The sequence below is a fragment of the Oryzias latipes genome, chromosome 1 (genome assembly GCF_002234675.1).
Source record: "Oryzias latipes chromosome 1, ASM223467v1".
NCBI lineage: Eukaryota > Metazoa > Chordata > Actinopteri > Beloniformes > Adrianichthyidae > Oryzias > Oryzias latipes.
Genome location: NC_019859.2, coordinates 36,167,460 through 36,181,767, shown reverse-complemented (window position 1 = coordinate 36,181,767; position 14,308 = coordinate 36,167,460). Strand labels below are relative to the sequence as shown.

The following is a 14,308-nucleotide window of genomic DNA, read 5'->3' as shown; positions in this document are numbered from 1 at the left end:
TCTTCCTCCTTGTTGGGGTCTAGAGGCATTCTTCCTCCTTGTTGGGGTCTAGGGGGCATTCTTCCTCCTTGTTGGGGTCTAGGGGCATATTTCCTCCTTGTTGGGGTCTAGAGGCATTCTTCCTCCTTGTTGGGGTCTAGAGGCATTCTTCCTCCTTGTTGGGGTCTAGGGGGCATTCTTCCTCCTTGTTGGGGTCTAGAGGCATTCTTCCTCCTTGTTGGGGTCTAGAGGCATTCTTCCTCCTTGTTGGGGTCTAGGGGGCATTCTTCCTCCTTGTTTTGGGTCTAGGGGCATTCTTCCTCCTTGTTGGGGTCTAGGGGCATATTTCCTCCTTGTTGGGGTCTAGAGGCATTCTTCCTCCTTGTTGGGGTCTAGAGGCATTCTTCCTCCTTGTTGGGGTCTAGAGGCATTCTTCCTCCTTGTTGGGGTCTAGGGGCATATTTCCTCCTTGTTGGGGTCTAGAGGCATTCTTCCTCCTTGTTGGGGTCTAGGGGGCATTCTTCCTCCTTGTTGGGGTCTAGAGGCATTCTTCCTCCTTGTTGGGGTCTAGAGGCATTCTTCCTCCTTGTTGGGGTCTAGGGGCATATTTCCTCCTTGTTGGGGTCTAGAGGCATTCTTCCTCCTTGTTGGGGTCTAGGGGGCATTCTTCCTCCTTGTTGGGGTCTAGAGGCATTCTTCCTCCTTGTTGGGGTCTAGAGGGCATTCTTCCTCCTTGTTGGGGTCAAAGTAAAGGTATTGGGTAAAGTTTGGTTTTAATCTTCTTTATTTTTTTGTGGAAATTTACAGTTTTAGTTTTCTGAACTAAAATTGATCCTAAATATATGATTTTCTAGAAAAATGAATAGTTGCTTTTGATGTAGACATGAAAGTAACCATTAATTAACGGTTGGACCTATTATTCTGTACGGTTTCATCCTGAGTGCAGAGCTGAGCTGTCTGGTGAGACGTGCAATAACATCCAGAGAAAACGCATGAAATCATTTCTGTAGGTTATGATACACATTTGTGATTGGAAGTTATTGTCATTCCTGTTTATTTTTCATGAGACATAAGTTGTAGTGAACTAGACTAGAAATAGTTGTAGTGGGTTTTATGTTGCAGAAAAAACTTCATGTCATTTCGGTCAGACAACTCCTGCAGTAAAGAAAATTTATTCCATAATTCTTTTAGTTTGGCATAAAGCTCAGTCCAGATCCATAAAACAAAGATCTCCATTGAAAACCTTGGGTATTAAACTACCCCTAACGGAGCTCACAGGTGGAAGCCGGGCGGGAGACGAACGCAGAGCTCCCAGAAATGGAAGAAGAGGGATTGGACCGCACACCTGGAACGTAAGTAGGACACTGAACGGGTGAGTTAATTAGACTGAACCGCCTGTAGAAAGGAGTAACCAGGTAAACGCACTGCTGAGTTGCCTGCCTGAAATACTCCCAGGGTCGTTCATTTTTTGGATTCTGGAGCCTTTTTTTTCTTTCTGCAGGAACTCTTGGAGCTGAGCTCGATGCAGCTGGACGGAACAGCCTTGGTGTCGTCTGCAGTCTTAGTTTAGTGCTTTTTAGCTTCTCCGTATGGCTGCTAACCACAAACTCCAGCATTGCTTTATAAAGCAGAGTCCGCTGCAGGAGCGCGGTGGCTCCAGACCGCTCCACTTCATGTTTTCCTTCACGAATCTGGAAAAATCATCAGTTTTCATGACAATTCTACAGAAGATGTGCAGTGATTTATTGGGCCGTAGTTTTACTGATCATTAGCCTGCTGACCCACATAGACCGACTTTGTGTCGTGTTGGATATCATGGATAAGCCTGTCTGAGCTGCTCTTTTGCCAGCTGATCTTCAGAAGCTTTAAGCTGACTTTAGTTTGTACTCCAGTATTTTACTTCTAAAGCAGCCAGGCTGTCTGAGCCACAGGAACTCAAACATGACACCTTTGGAACCGCAGGAACCAGGAACCGCATCAACCCAATAATCGGTGTTCCATCTGCAGACACAATCCGTCTGTCTGACCAGTTTTCTGCCGTTGGTTGACTCTTGTCACTGCTGAGGAGTTTAATAGGTGAAAGGTGATCTCTGGGGGCGGGGCGGGTTTGCTGTCTGACCGGAGATAAACAAAATAGACATCGAAATAACTCATGCCTTCAAAATAAAAGCTGCAAAGTTTGTTGTGTAGACAACTCACACATTATAGGCTTTTTCAATCATAAGTGATTTTAATTTTTAAAACTAGGTTTTAACCTGAAGTAGTTAATTATAATTTGATTTGATTTTCAAACCCAAAATAAAATACTGTAAACATCAGGATAAATGTGATAAAAATGCTCAAAAAAGGAGTGGGTAGAAGAAAAATCATGTTTATTCCCACCCCAATCTTTTGCCATTTTATACAGCATTTACATGCTGAACATATATTATTCATATATGTAACCCTTGTGCTTTCTTAGGCACTTTAACATTGGGAGATGGGTCATCTAGACCCAACTCCCAGTGTTAAAGTGCCTAGGATAGCCCAAGGGTTAAAGAAAGTCTTTGAAGGTGTTGAAATTGAAACAAAGCGATTCGTCTACTTTAGGTTAACGGAGCCAGAAAAAAAGTCTTCTGCAGTCCTAAAGTTGAGCCACGTATCCATGTGGAGAAACGTCTGAATGCAGACCATTCCAGGTGGATGAATGAGAACCTGCGACAGACTGTGACCTGTCCAGGACGTCACCAGCCTACGCCCACGAGCGGCTGGGATAGGCTCCAGCAGCCCAGTGACCCCGAAAGGGACAAAAATGGTAAAGAGGATGGACGAGAACCTTCACCTGTGCAGTTTTCTGCAGATGGTTTATAGCAGTTAGATTTTACTGCAGAAACCATCTAAATGGAAAGAATGAAGTACCAGTGACGTCTGATATATTTTACATTGTTGTGTTGCAACCAAACAATGTAGGATTTAGCAGAATGATAAGCAAGACAAAACGTAAATGTAAAAATACAACAAACTAGAAGGAGCTGCATTTCCAGGTTGATGCTGTATTAATGAATGAAAATTAGACGTAAGGTTTACAATTGGCAACCAATTCAACCAACTATAACCTGCATGTTTATTTCTCTTTCTAATGTCAGACACATCAGAAAGAGAATGAGGGTTCTTATTTTGAAAGTTTTTCCCGGAAGTCTGTCCTCAGTTACAAGGAGCTTATCTACGCGTGCTCGCCGTTGCTACCGGTGACGGTAACGTGCGCGTTGGCCTTCTGAGCTGTCAGACAGACGCCGTGGCGCGCGGGTCCGGAGAGTCTGCGGGCTGAAGACGAGCACGTGTCTGGGCGTGCGTGTCACCGTCCCGGGACATCAGGAAGCCCCCCCGTCCCCCCTCCCGGGCATGTGGACCTGCGATCTCCTTGAATGACCTACAGGGCGGTCCACGGCACGCGCAGCGGGCGTCGGATCACGGCGGCCGAACACCCCCGAGTTTGCAGCCCTCCGTGGGAGCGTGAGAATAACCCGAGGTTGCGGGGCGACCCTGCAGCCCCCGAACCGGGACACCGACCCGAAACACGCGTGGGAGCAGGTCTGCCGGTCAGAATCTGGATCCGGGACACGAGCGGCTTCCTGCAGGTTCCGGGTCTGGCATGATGTACACCATCAGCAGAGGTCCCAGCAAACTCGTTACCCAACGGAGGACAGGTGAGCGGCCGCGCGCGCGCGCCACGCGGCGTGGTGCAACCTTTCGGGCACGAGACGCTTCTGTTTTGTCGCGTGAAGTTTTCTCAGAGTTGACCTTCGAATGTCGCAGGTCCCACGCAGCAGGTCGACAGCAAATCCGGCGACTCGAAGATCAAGCCGACGTCCTGGCTCGCGTCCAGGTGAGTGTCTGAGCGGGTTTACCTGCTGTGTCAACAACCGCGTGCGCCCAAAATACTTTCCACGTGGACCGAGAGCGCGATCATGTAACGGGCCGGCCGTTTCCACCACCGGGGGGGGGGGGTTCTGTTAGCTCCCACGGTAAGTTTGAGGCTAAGGAAGTTGATAACCTCAGCTTTCGGTTCCAGAAATGGAGGTATGTTTCAGGGTATGTCAAGTTGCCATAGCAACTCATGCTCTGAACATAACCTGGTCTGGAGCAGGTTTAGTTGAAGGTTAGTTTGTTTTCAGAGAGGTGAAGCAGCATGGCGTGTCCATTTGAAGATGATTTAGTGGATGAAGAAGCTCAGATAATACTTTTTCCACCATGAGAGGATGATAAGACCACATATGGATGTTGGAAAGATAAACTTTATACTTTGATCTAACTTCATTATTTGCTTCAGTTCAGATAAATCTTTTTTTAGTTAAGTCAGCTTAAAAATAACACGTAGTTTTCAGACAATTATTTTACTTTCATTCAAATTAATTCACTTAAGTAGGTGTAACTTTGGTGCTGCTGTTAGATCGGCACCGCAAAGAATTGTGGGATACCATTCCCTTTGCCTGTCTGGACGGATTTGGGTTTAAGTGTGGGTTTTTGACCAAATGTGTTTAGTTGTTTAGCTGTTTTACTGTGTTTTGTCTAGTTATTTGTCCTGTTATGTTTAATTCTTTCTGCACCATGAGTGAGAGGGAGGGAGAGGAGGATAATGATATTTACCACACCTACTGTAATGTTGTGTAAGGATAAATTCAGAGATATATATAATATATGGACACATGATTCAAGTCTGCTTTGTTTCAATCATTTTATTGTTATTAAAATGAGAATATCTGCAGGCTCAAATTCAGACATATGTGAGTTCAAGAAGTACAATAAATTTAGATGGAAAAACTGTAATTGAATTGGAGTAAAATGACATTTAGTTAGTTATATATGTGAATTTGAGTTGTAAAAAAATGTTGAGTTGGAAGACGTAAGAAATTAGGTTGAATAAATTCAACTCAATTACTTGTTACCAATTGAATTAATTTAAGTTGCATAAGTTATGTATATATGCGTCACAATGTCTGTTCTTTTTCTCCAAGCAGAAACTCTTTCTTTTGCTGATGATGCAGCCGTGTTACTTTTTTGATGGACGTATAATCTTCATACGCCGTCATTAAAATCTCAGACTCCGTCTCACTGAAGTATAGTGCATTTCTTTTTTTCTCCACGCGTTTCCATGGTGACTCCAGAAATCGGCGATTCATTGAGAATGTCTTTATGTACCTGCTGTGCTCGTGCATTAACCCAGGGTTACCAAGTGGAGCGTAATTACTCTAACTCATATCCGGTCTTTTGGAATCGACATACCCAGAGTAAGCAAGTTCAGGCGGATTTCAGCCAGAGTTCAGGGTTAAAGTCAGGGGAGTTTAAAGATGCTTCCTGGAATACCCCCCCCCCCCCCCCCCCCCCAGGAGCATCAAAAACATGAATGCTTTCCAAAAATGACAACAAAGAAACAGTTTCTGTTTGCTCTTTTTACCTAACTGCATTCATTCCAGGACAAAATAATAATAGACCCTTTCTCTCACAAGCCAGTGCTGAAATATTAATCCATGCTTTTATAACATCTAGGATAGACTATTGTAATGCTCTTCTTTCTGGTGCTAAGAGAAATACTGTAAACCGGCTGCAGCTTGTTCAAAACTCAGCTGCACGCCTTTTAACCAGGACCAGAAAGAAGGAGCACATTACTCCAATTTTGAAGTCTTTGCACTGGCTCCCAGTCAGCTTTAGGATCGATTTTAAGGTTCTTTTATTAGTTTATAAAAGTTTACATGGAACTGGACCCTCATTTTTATCAGATTTACTTTTAGTCTATGACCCTCCCAGAGCCCTCAGGTCCACAGGTGCAGGTCTGCTAGTGGTCCCAAAGGTCAGAACTAAAACCCACGGCGAGGCCTCTTTTCAGCACAGTGGGCCTCGCCTGTGGAACAGCCTGCCAGAGGACGTGAGGGCTTCAGCCACTGTGGAGGTTTTTAAGAAAAAACTTAAGACACATCTTTTTAGTAAAGCTTTTACATAGTTTTTACTTGTCCACATGTTTTTATTTGATTTTATAAAATTTTAACAGCTAATTTTATTTGTTTTTATTTTAAAGGAGGGATGTGTATGTGTTGGGTTTTTGTGTGTTTTTATTAATTCATTTATTTTATTATTATTTGCATTTATTTTTATTTTTATTATTATTACATTCTTTTTACTTTGTTTATTATTTTAACTAAAATATATATTTTTTTATCTTATTTGTTTTATATTTTATTTTATTTTTTATTTTTTCCTTTGGTAAGCACTTTGAGATGCTATGAAGCATGAAAAGCGCTATATAAATAAAGTTGAATTTGAATTTGAATTTGAATAAATCAATAAAAGTAGGTTTGGAGTTTGACCCTTTTCTTTGATGAAGATGACTTTACCCTTAAAACAAAATCCATTAAAGTCATTAAAGCCTTGTTTGTATACGTCTTACAACAAATGCCAAACTGTTTCCTTTTGTGATCTATAAATCTAAAAGTCTGTTCCGGATGCAGAACAAGTGTTTCTAAACACGGTGGAGGGTTTCAAATGACTCTTTGATGCTACGGAAACACTTTTTGTTTCCAGATTTTATTTATGTCAAATATTTCTAAATCAATCCACAAAGTTAGTCCGACTGACGGATCAGTGCTGAGATGCTTCAGGCGTTCGGCGGTGTCCAGCACCGCGGCACGTTCCGTAGGTGGAACCGGAGAACCCAAAGTTCTCGTCCTGCGACTCCCGGGAGTCTGATGCGTGAAGGCCAGTCCCATCCGGACAGGCTTCCCATCATCCCGCTGACCGCTCCGGAAGAAACCGCATCTGAACCCGACGGGGAGTTTGGCATTGACCTTTGACCTCTGCATTCAACCATTAAGGGAATGGAAACGACCGGCAGTTTGACGATGTCATTAAAGCTGCAGAGGAAGAAGAAGGCAAAGAAATCCCTGAAGTCTGTGTCCTCAGTCCTGAACTCTGCTCTGTCCTCCTCAGCTCTCCAGCCCCAAAAATAGTCTTCAACCGTCTGAATGGGAGACGCCACAGTTGCGCGGTTCCTAAGAAGAGCCAGGGCGCCGCTGAGGGATTCACGGCTGCACACGAGGAGAACGTCAGATTCGTTCACGAAGGTGAGCTCGCTCATGGGGGAGATGGACGATTCCGTTTGAGGCGGACTGTCTCTATTCTAGTTCTATTCTATCCTTCATTAGTTTCAGATCTGTGATATTCAGCCTAATGAGGAGTTTTATCTCCTCTAAATCAAGATCTGAGAGGGAATCCAGAAACCTGAATATCAAACAAAACAGAAGAAGTCTACAGAATACGGTCACAACAGGTGCAGACTCCTTAAGCCTTAGTCCCAACATACAGGTGGACACGGATGTCTGCAGGTGAAACATGGTCAGCCCTGGGGGGTATTCCAGAAAGCAGGTTATGCTAGCTCCCATGGTAAGTTTGAGGCTAAGGAGGTGGAGAACCTCAGCTTTCTGTTCCAGAAATGGAGGTATGTTTCAGGGTAGGTCAAGTTGCCATAGCAACTCATGCTCTGAACATAACCTGGTCCGGAGCAGGTTTAGTTGAAGGTTAGTTTGTTTCCAGAGAGGTGAAGCAGCCTTCAGTTAAATGTTTTTGTGCTAAATCTGGGGTGAAGCCGTCCGTCCGTCCTCGCAGAGCGCTTCGGTCCCGGTTTGTACCGTCTCTTAAACCGTCACGTCCTGATGTGTGCACATGGGGAAAAACCTTCCCGACATGCCGGTGGGAACCTGTGCTTGTTTGCAGTGTGGCAGGAGGTGGAACAGAAGCTGGAGGACAGAAGGGAGACGTCTGACCATCACGGACCTGTTCAGTACACGGAGAAGACCCCCAGTGCTGTGATGAAGAGTAGGTTTCCAGCCCCTTCCTCTGTTTTCCTGCATCCACTGTAAAACTTCAAAGTACACCCGCCCTCATAAAATCTTATCCTTTGTCGTAGTTTATGGTGTCTGACGGATAACGCCTTCCTGCTCAGTCCCCTTTCTCACTTTGAACCTTCATCAAGCGCTGAGGTGCCATTAACCCTTGTGCTATCTTAGATGACCCCCCCCCCCCCCTTTCAATTGACGTGTGGTAAAGTCCCTAGGATAGCACAGGGGTCACGCCACCTCAGAACGCTCACACGTATGTAGAGCCGTTATGTCCTCTCAGGCCCTCTGCTGTTGTAGACAAAGCAGCTGTGGTTGGTTGGTTGGTTGGTCCTCTGTTCATACCTGCGGCGTCTGTTCCTCTTGGGTCATAGAAGTCCCTTTTGCTTTCAAACATAAGACCATTCACTTCTCATTAACAGTCGAGGAGTTATGAAAATCTGTCATTTGGATGTCTGCGTACTTCCTGTCCTTCATTGATGATCAGTGGAGTGACAAACTGCCTCATAGATCAGACTGTCCTCCTTGTCGTCCTCTGCAGACTTTGTGCCTATAGACCTGGAGGAGTGGTGGGCTCAGCGCTTCCTGGCCAACATCGCCAACCTGTCCTGACGACAGGAAGCTGCACAGACGACTCACAGGAAGCTGCTCCGTCCTTCCGAAAGGAAGGACAGGTTTGGTCCCGGTCTCCAGGATCCAAGAGCGTTTGATGGCGAAGCGAGATGTGGCTGCGTGACGGAGAACTGCCCCCCAAACCTGACTGTGGACTCTGAGCGCAGGGACTTCAGAGTGCGAGGAATCGCTTGACCGCTGGGACGAGGAGCGGACATTCTTCTAGTTTCCTAGCTTCAGCCTGATGTGCATCCTGGCTAATGTTTGGATAAAACACCAACAAGAGCAAAACAGTAAAAGGTTTTTTGTTAAACCCTCTTTGTGATGCATTTCTTTGCTAATGTGGTTCTAAACCCATTTTTGTACGTACTGGTATTTGATCACATCCACCGGCCCCACCCTTCCTCGCCATGACTGGCGCCATCAAACCCTCTGATTAACCCTTGTTCTATCCTAGGCACTTTAACATTGGGAGTGGGGTCATCTAGACCCACTAGACCAGGGGTGGGCAGTTCCAGGCCTCGAGGGCCGGTGTGTCTGCATGACTTCCAGATAGTCTTGCCCTACTCATGGCTGATTACCTGCTTCAGGTGTGTCCAGCCAATTAGAACATGCCAGAGCAGGGTATGCTGGAAAACATGCAGGAATGCGGCCCTCAGTGCCCACCTCTGCACTAGACAGTACTCTGAACCTTTTTTCTTCAATGATTTGTGATCTTCACTGGTGTCCATGGATTACATGAAATCTTTCCACCTTTATCCACCTTTGTCATGGTAGGAATAATAAATAATAATAGGGATAATAAATACAATCACTTCCTCATCCAGAAAATCTGTGGCGTTGAACACCGTTTTACGACGCCCACGAGTTTCTCCCGATATCCCAAATGTCTTGACAGCGGTGTGGAATATCTAACAGTACTGCAGCAGATTTATTGTGTTTGTCGTGTTTGTTGTAGTTTTCCGGTGTTTGTGACAGTTAATGATCTTTGGATTTTCTGGTGGAATCAGACAGAAAATGAACAGGAATTCTGTTTTTATTGGGTTGGAACATCTGGACACACGATAGAAAAAGTCTATTTACAGTTAAGATGAAATTCCAAACACAATAATGAAAACACGAGTGTTAAATACAAAGTCTTCCCTCCGTCACTTTCAGATCCGATTTTCACTTAAGGAATGCCGGTTGCTGCTTTTTTCCTGCTTGCTGCTTTTGCCCCCCTGCCGGCCCTGTTGCCCCTGGCTGCAGGCTTGCCTGGCCTGCCTGGCTTGGCCGTGGTGAAGGTGATGCACTGAGAGTCCAGGTAGTCCACCAGTTTGGCAGCGCCCAGGCGGATCCCAGCGGCCTTGAGCTGCTCCTGGAGGCGGGGCAGAACCAGCGGTCGGTACTGCAGGATCTGACTGTACAGCTCGGGGTTGGACAGGATGAAGTTGCGGACCGCCTGGAGGCGGTCCTGGAGACGCGTTGCTGCCTGCGAGGACGAAATGCAGCCATCGCTGTCCGAGTCGCCGTCAGAAGAGAGGAAGAACTCCTGGTTGGACCTGGAGAAGACAAACCTTTGTATTTCTGTGCGTCTGTTGTGCGTTTGTTGTGCGCTTTCCTTCCACTCACCTCTCGGACTCGTCGCTGCAGGCGGCTGAAGACGTGTTGGAGTCCTGCGATGCAGAAAGCTGCCCTGGATCCGCCCCATGGCCGGGCTCGACCGCAGACGCAGCAGCAGGAGCTCTGGGCTCCTTAAACGTCCCCGTTTGGCCGCAGGACATGCCGGGGGGGTCCCTCATCTGTGGGGGCGGGTCCCTCATCTGGGGGGGAGGGTCCCTCATATGGGGGGGCGGGTCCCTCATATGGGGGGGCGGGTCCTCCTCAGAGTCGGAGCTGGCCAGCTGGTGTGTGTACTGATGAATCTCCTTGAGTTTGAGGATCATTTGACGTTTGGGTAAAGGCCGGACCCCAAACCTACGCAGAGGAGAGAAGACTAAGCTAAAGGAAACCCCTTCCTCCCAACAGCTGAGGGAGACAAACGTCTGGTATCCTGGACAGACACTGACCTGTTGAGTTTGCCTTTGAGCTCTGGCGTGTCCATGTCAGAGAAGGATGGCATTGGTGTGATGGGAACCACGCTGACACGCCTTTTTCTGTGAGATGGGGCTACAAAAAAAGGCAGAAAACAAGACAAAGCCAGGTTATTTGTGAGGATAATTTGAATTTATCATGATAATTTCTTATATATACGGTCCGGGTGAATCCTGGACTCTGATTGGCTGCAGGGGGTCCAGTAAAAAGGGGTCATGTTCTCCTAAAAAAAGTAGTTCCGGTCTCATCGCCTGAATGTTCTGTATCGTTGCTCTGGCCTAAACACCAGTTGGTAACCATGGCAACAGAAAAGTGGAACATAGGTGGACAGACGTCGTTCCACAGTTGATCCCAGCAGAAGACAAATGTCTCCATGATGGACATGACAGGACCTCTGTCCCATTGGACCATCAACACCAATGTGGACTTTACTGTCAAACACTTTGTTGTCTTTCTGTCTCCTCGACCTCATTGACAAGCGGGAAGAGGAGAACGTTCCTCTGAAATGAAGCTTTGGGTCCCTGAAGGTGACGTTTAGCAGATAAACCGCTTTCCTCTGCTGGTTAGTCCTCATCCAGCAGCAGAGCCAGAGGCTGCTTCTGGAGCCGTTACCGTGACAACGCGTCCCGTAGCATTTCAAATAGTCAGCTTTTTGTAAAAAATGATTTAAACGTTAAAAGAAAATCTAAAAATGAAAGGAGGAATTTTTTTTTTCTTTTTAACTTGTCCTGTCCAACAGCTGGGCAGACAGATGAGAGCTGAGGGCCTCTTGTGTTGGACATATTTTACTTTAACAAGAGGGGTTATTAATCTTCAGACAAACCAAAGGTATGTCTGAATAAACCCCTTTTGTAATTGAGGCCAAACTTTATTAATTTCAATCATGTTTGAAAATCTTTGGTGTTGGACCGGACGGAAAAGGAAAGAAGGGAAGAAGAGAGAGGGACGTTAGAGAGAGGGGGGGGTAGGAGGGTGATCATAGGAGGGGGGGGGATAAAACCATGAAGCAGCATAGAGCAACAAGCTACGGGATGTTTATCATTACGGTAAGGTTCAGATGTAATACAAATCTCAAAGGGGCGGGGCCTGTCCACACTCACACTCAAATGTTATAAACACCCCTGCCAGCTGCAAAAATGTCCACATGTCAACATGTACACAATACAGATAGTGTTCACACGCATACTTATGCCTTAAAACCAACTAGTGTGAAATCTTTCATTCAATCACGCAAACTATTAGTGCAAAGATGAGCTAACACCTGTGCTCAAGTGAGTGTTTATGTTCTTCTAAAATGGATGATGGAATGTAAAAAGAAGGAGGGAGAGTGCCCAGCCATCCCCACCCCAAGACCCCCACCGCAGCAGCAGCGGCAGCCGGAACCCCCCCAACGCCACACGGGAGCAGGCAGGGAACAACCGCCCCCCGGGAGACCACATCCGCCAACCAGGTCAGGGCCAGCAGGACCGCCGCGAGGCCCCCCAGAAACAGAGAGTTCAGCTCTAGCCCAACCAGGAGAGCAGCCCCCCCCACCGCGCCGGGAGGGCCCAACGCAGGGCCCCACCCGAGAAGGGTGCCCGCAGCCCCAGACGAGCACCCCACCACCACCCATGAGTTCTGGTCATTCCCCCGCCCCAACCCCAGGTACGAGCCAGGAGCCCCCAAGGGAGACCCGCTCCGCGCTCCAGGCAGCCACCCACCCGGCCCACGGTTGGTCCAGAAAGGAGCAAGGCAGGGGCCCGCCGCCCCCGCCCAGGAGGGGGGCACCCCGGGGAAAAGGGGGTTGTTGTAAACATGGCCCGACAAGGCGACAGTTGGAAATTTGGCAGGGCCCAGCACCCACGGACAAGGGCCAGAACCCACACCACAGGGACACGGACACCCCCCAGCTCAGATGTGATGTGATCCCCGGCTTCTGGCCTAGCCAGAAAGCTCAGGCATCCCTCCCACTGCGTGCAGAGAGGCCCGCCGGGCCCAGGAAACCAGCACCCAGGGGACACGGCCACCGTTGCCAAGGGTCCAGTACCCCCTACCAGGGATGGGGTAGGGGACAGATGGTCCAAGGTCCCACCTTCCTTGCGAAATGCGTGTGTGTGAAAGGATGAATATTTGATTTACTATTTTGTAGTAGTAGTTTGTGAGGTCGTCCTACGCCCACTTCCGGATCACGTGCACGCCCCGTGCGTGCAGCATGTTTGTGGTCAGTAAGGAGTCAGTACTCACACCTTCCTAATGACTAGAGTTTGGCGTGTGGACGCCGTACGACAGCATCACCCGTACGTCACACGAGCGTGGAACGTCCATTAGCATTACATGATACACTTACCACACGCAAAACAATGGTACGTTGTCATGGCGGCCCTTCAGGTGGCCTTATGAGCCTTAAGGGAACATCAGACCCCCCCCCTAAGATCCTAAGATCAAGCTCCTCTACATGACCCTCCGTGGACCCGGACAACCCAAAAACCTGCAGGACGCGTACGAGTGAACACCACCGGATGGGTGGGTGTGGCTAAGACAGAGATGTGTCGTTTTTGCCAAAACTGCTTGAAAATATAAAAACAGTTTAAGGTAAATAAGAGTTCAGTGTTTAAAAATGTTGTCTTCATGATTTGGACCTTCAAACGTCCTGTCCACATGTCAAGCTTTGTCTGTAAAATATAGAAAATGTCAAGAATTGAATGGAGAGGTTTCTGAAGACGTCTGGTCCTCACCTGGGGTTTTCAGGTGCTTTGCTGGGTTCACCCTCTGAGACAGAGGAAGGACTTCATCATCTTCTCCCCAACTGTCCCACAGCTGAGAGTCCAGAAGGCTGGCCTGGATTTTAGGCGGGGTGCGGCCACTGTAAGGCGGTGAGGCTGTGGAGGAGCGACGGCTCGACTGCGGTCGTGGACTTTGCCGTGCGGAGTTAGACCTCACCCCTCTGGGGCCTGGCTGACCCCTGTGACCGGCGGGGAGAAGCTCAGACGGAGCTGAGCTGGAGCTTCTGGAGGCTTCATGTTGCTCCTGCAGGCTGGATCCAGAACCATCTTCCAGTCTCAGACTGAAGCAGGCCGGACCCGCGTCCTCATAGACGTCCAGACCCCATGAATCATTGTAAGCTATCGGGGGCTCGTCCGTGAAGCTTTGCTGAAGGCTGGCCTCTCCACTCTCCGCTCCATTCGGACCTTTTCCCTCTTCCTGCTCAGCATCAGCATCACTTCCTGCTTCCATCCTCTGAACTCTGACACCTGGACTGTCACAGCTGGAGCTCTCAGAGGGAGGTCTCCTGCTGGGTGATGAAGATGAAGATGAAGCAGCCGGCTTAGACTGAGGGGAGACGTGAAGTCGTCTCCAGTCCGAGTTCTCGGAGGATCTCCTCCTTTGACTGGGCTTGTTGTCGGGGAGGAGGGGGGAGGCAGCCAGAAGGTCAGCGGGGTGGTGGTGGTCCGTCTGCAGGGGGGTGCTGATGCATGGTTGGGAATGGGGCCGCTCTTCATCCTCGCTCCTGAGTAGAAGCTGGCTCTGCTTCAGCCTGGCTGGTGGCTGGCAGCTCTGCGATGAAGACGCAGAAACGTCCCGGTGGCGGTTGCAGGTGGGAGAGGAGAACCCTGAGGAGGAGTCCACTCTGGAGAAGAGCTTGGTCCTGCACATGCTGCTTCTAGTTTGAGTAGAGCTGCTTCTTGAGCTCCTCTCTGCTTGGACTGGAGTGAAGCTCAGCCAGGACACCTCTGGAGAACACACTGGTGGATCAACAGGACCAAAGTCCAGGCCTCTGGACTCCTTTCTCTCCTCTGCGG

General features: G+C 48.2%; 2 protein-coding genes across 2 annotated transcripts in view; one reads left to right on the top strand and one right to left on the bottom strand.

The window, feature by feature from the left end:
• The first annotated feature begins 3,187 nt into the window (after nucleotides 1–3,187).
• mcrip2 (MAPK regulated corepressor interacting protein 2) lies at nucleotides 3,188–8,774 on the top strand. The gene is made up of 5 exons (XM_004066326.4): nucleotides 3,188–3,665; nucleotides 3,775–3,844; nucleotides 6,940–7,073; nucleotides 7,723–7,824; nucleotides 8,386–8,774. The coding sequence occupies exons 1-5, from the start codon at nucleotides 3,611–3,613 to the stop codon at nucleotides 8,454–8,456; spliced, it is 432 nt and encodes a 143-aa protein (XP_004066374.1). The 5' UTR covers nucleotides 3,188–3,610; the 3' UTR covers nucleotides 8,457–8,774.
• A 700-nt stretch (nucleotides 8,775–9,474) lies between these two features.
• The window catches only part of slx4 (SLX4 structure-specific endonuclease subunit), a 17,677-nt gene continuing 12,843 nt past the window's right edge, over nucleotides 9,475–14,308 (bottom strand). Inside the window, exons 11-14 of the mRNA XM_023961034.1 lie at nucleotides 13,244–14,308; nucleotides 10,505–10,604; nucleotides 10,068–10,412; nucleotides 9,475–9,997 (exon numbers count right to left, since the gene is read on the bottom strand). The exon at nucleotides 13,244–14,308 is cut by the window's right edge and continues 815 nt beyond it. Of these exons, the coding sequence (XP_023816802.1) occupies nucleotides 9,628–9,997; nucleotides 10,068–10,412; nucleotides 10,505–10,604; nucleotides 13,244–14,308 (1,880 nt within the window). The 3' untranslated portion in view covers nucleotides 9,475–9,627. The remainder of the gene's footprint in view (nucleotides 9,998–10,067; nucleotides 10,413–10,504; nucleotides 10,605–13,243) is intronic.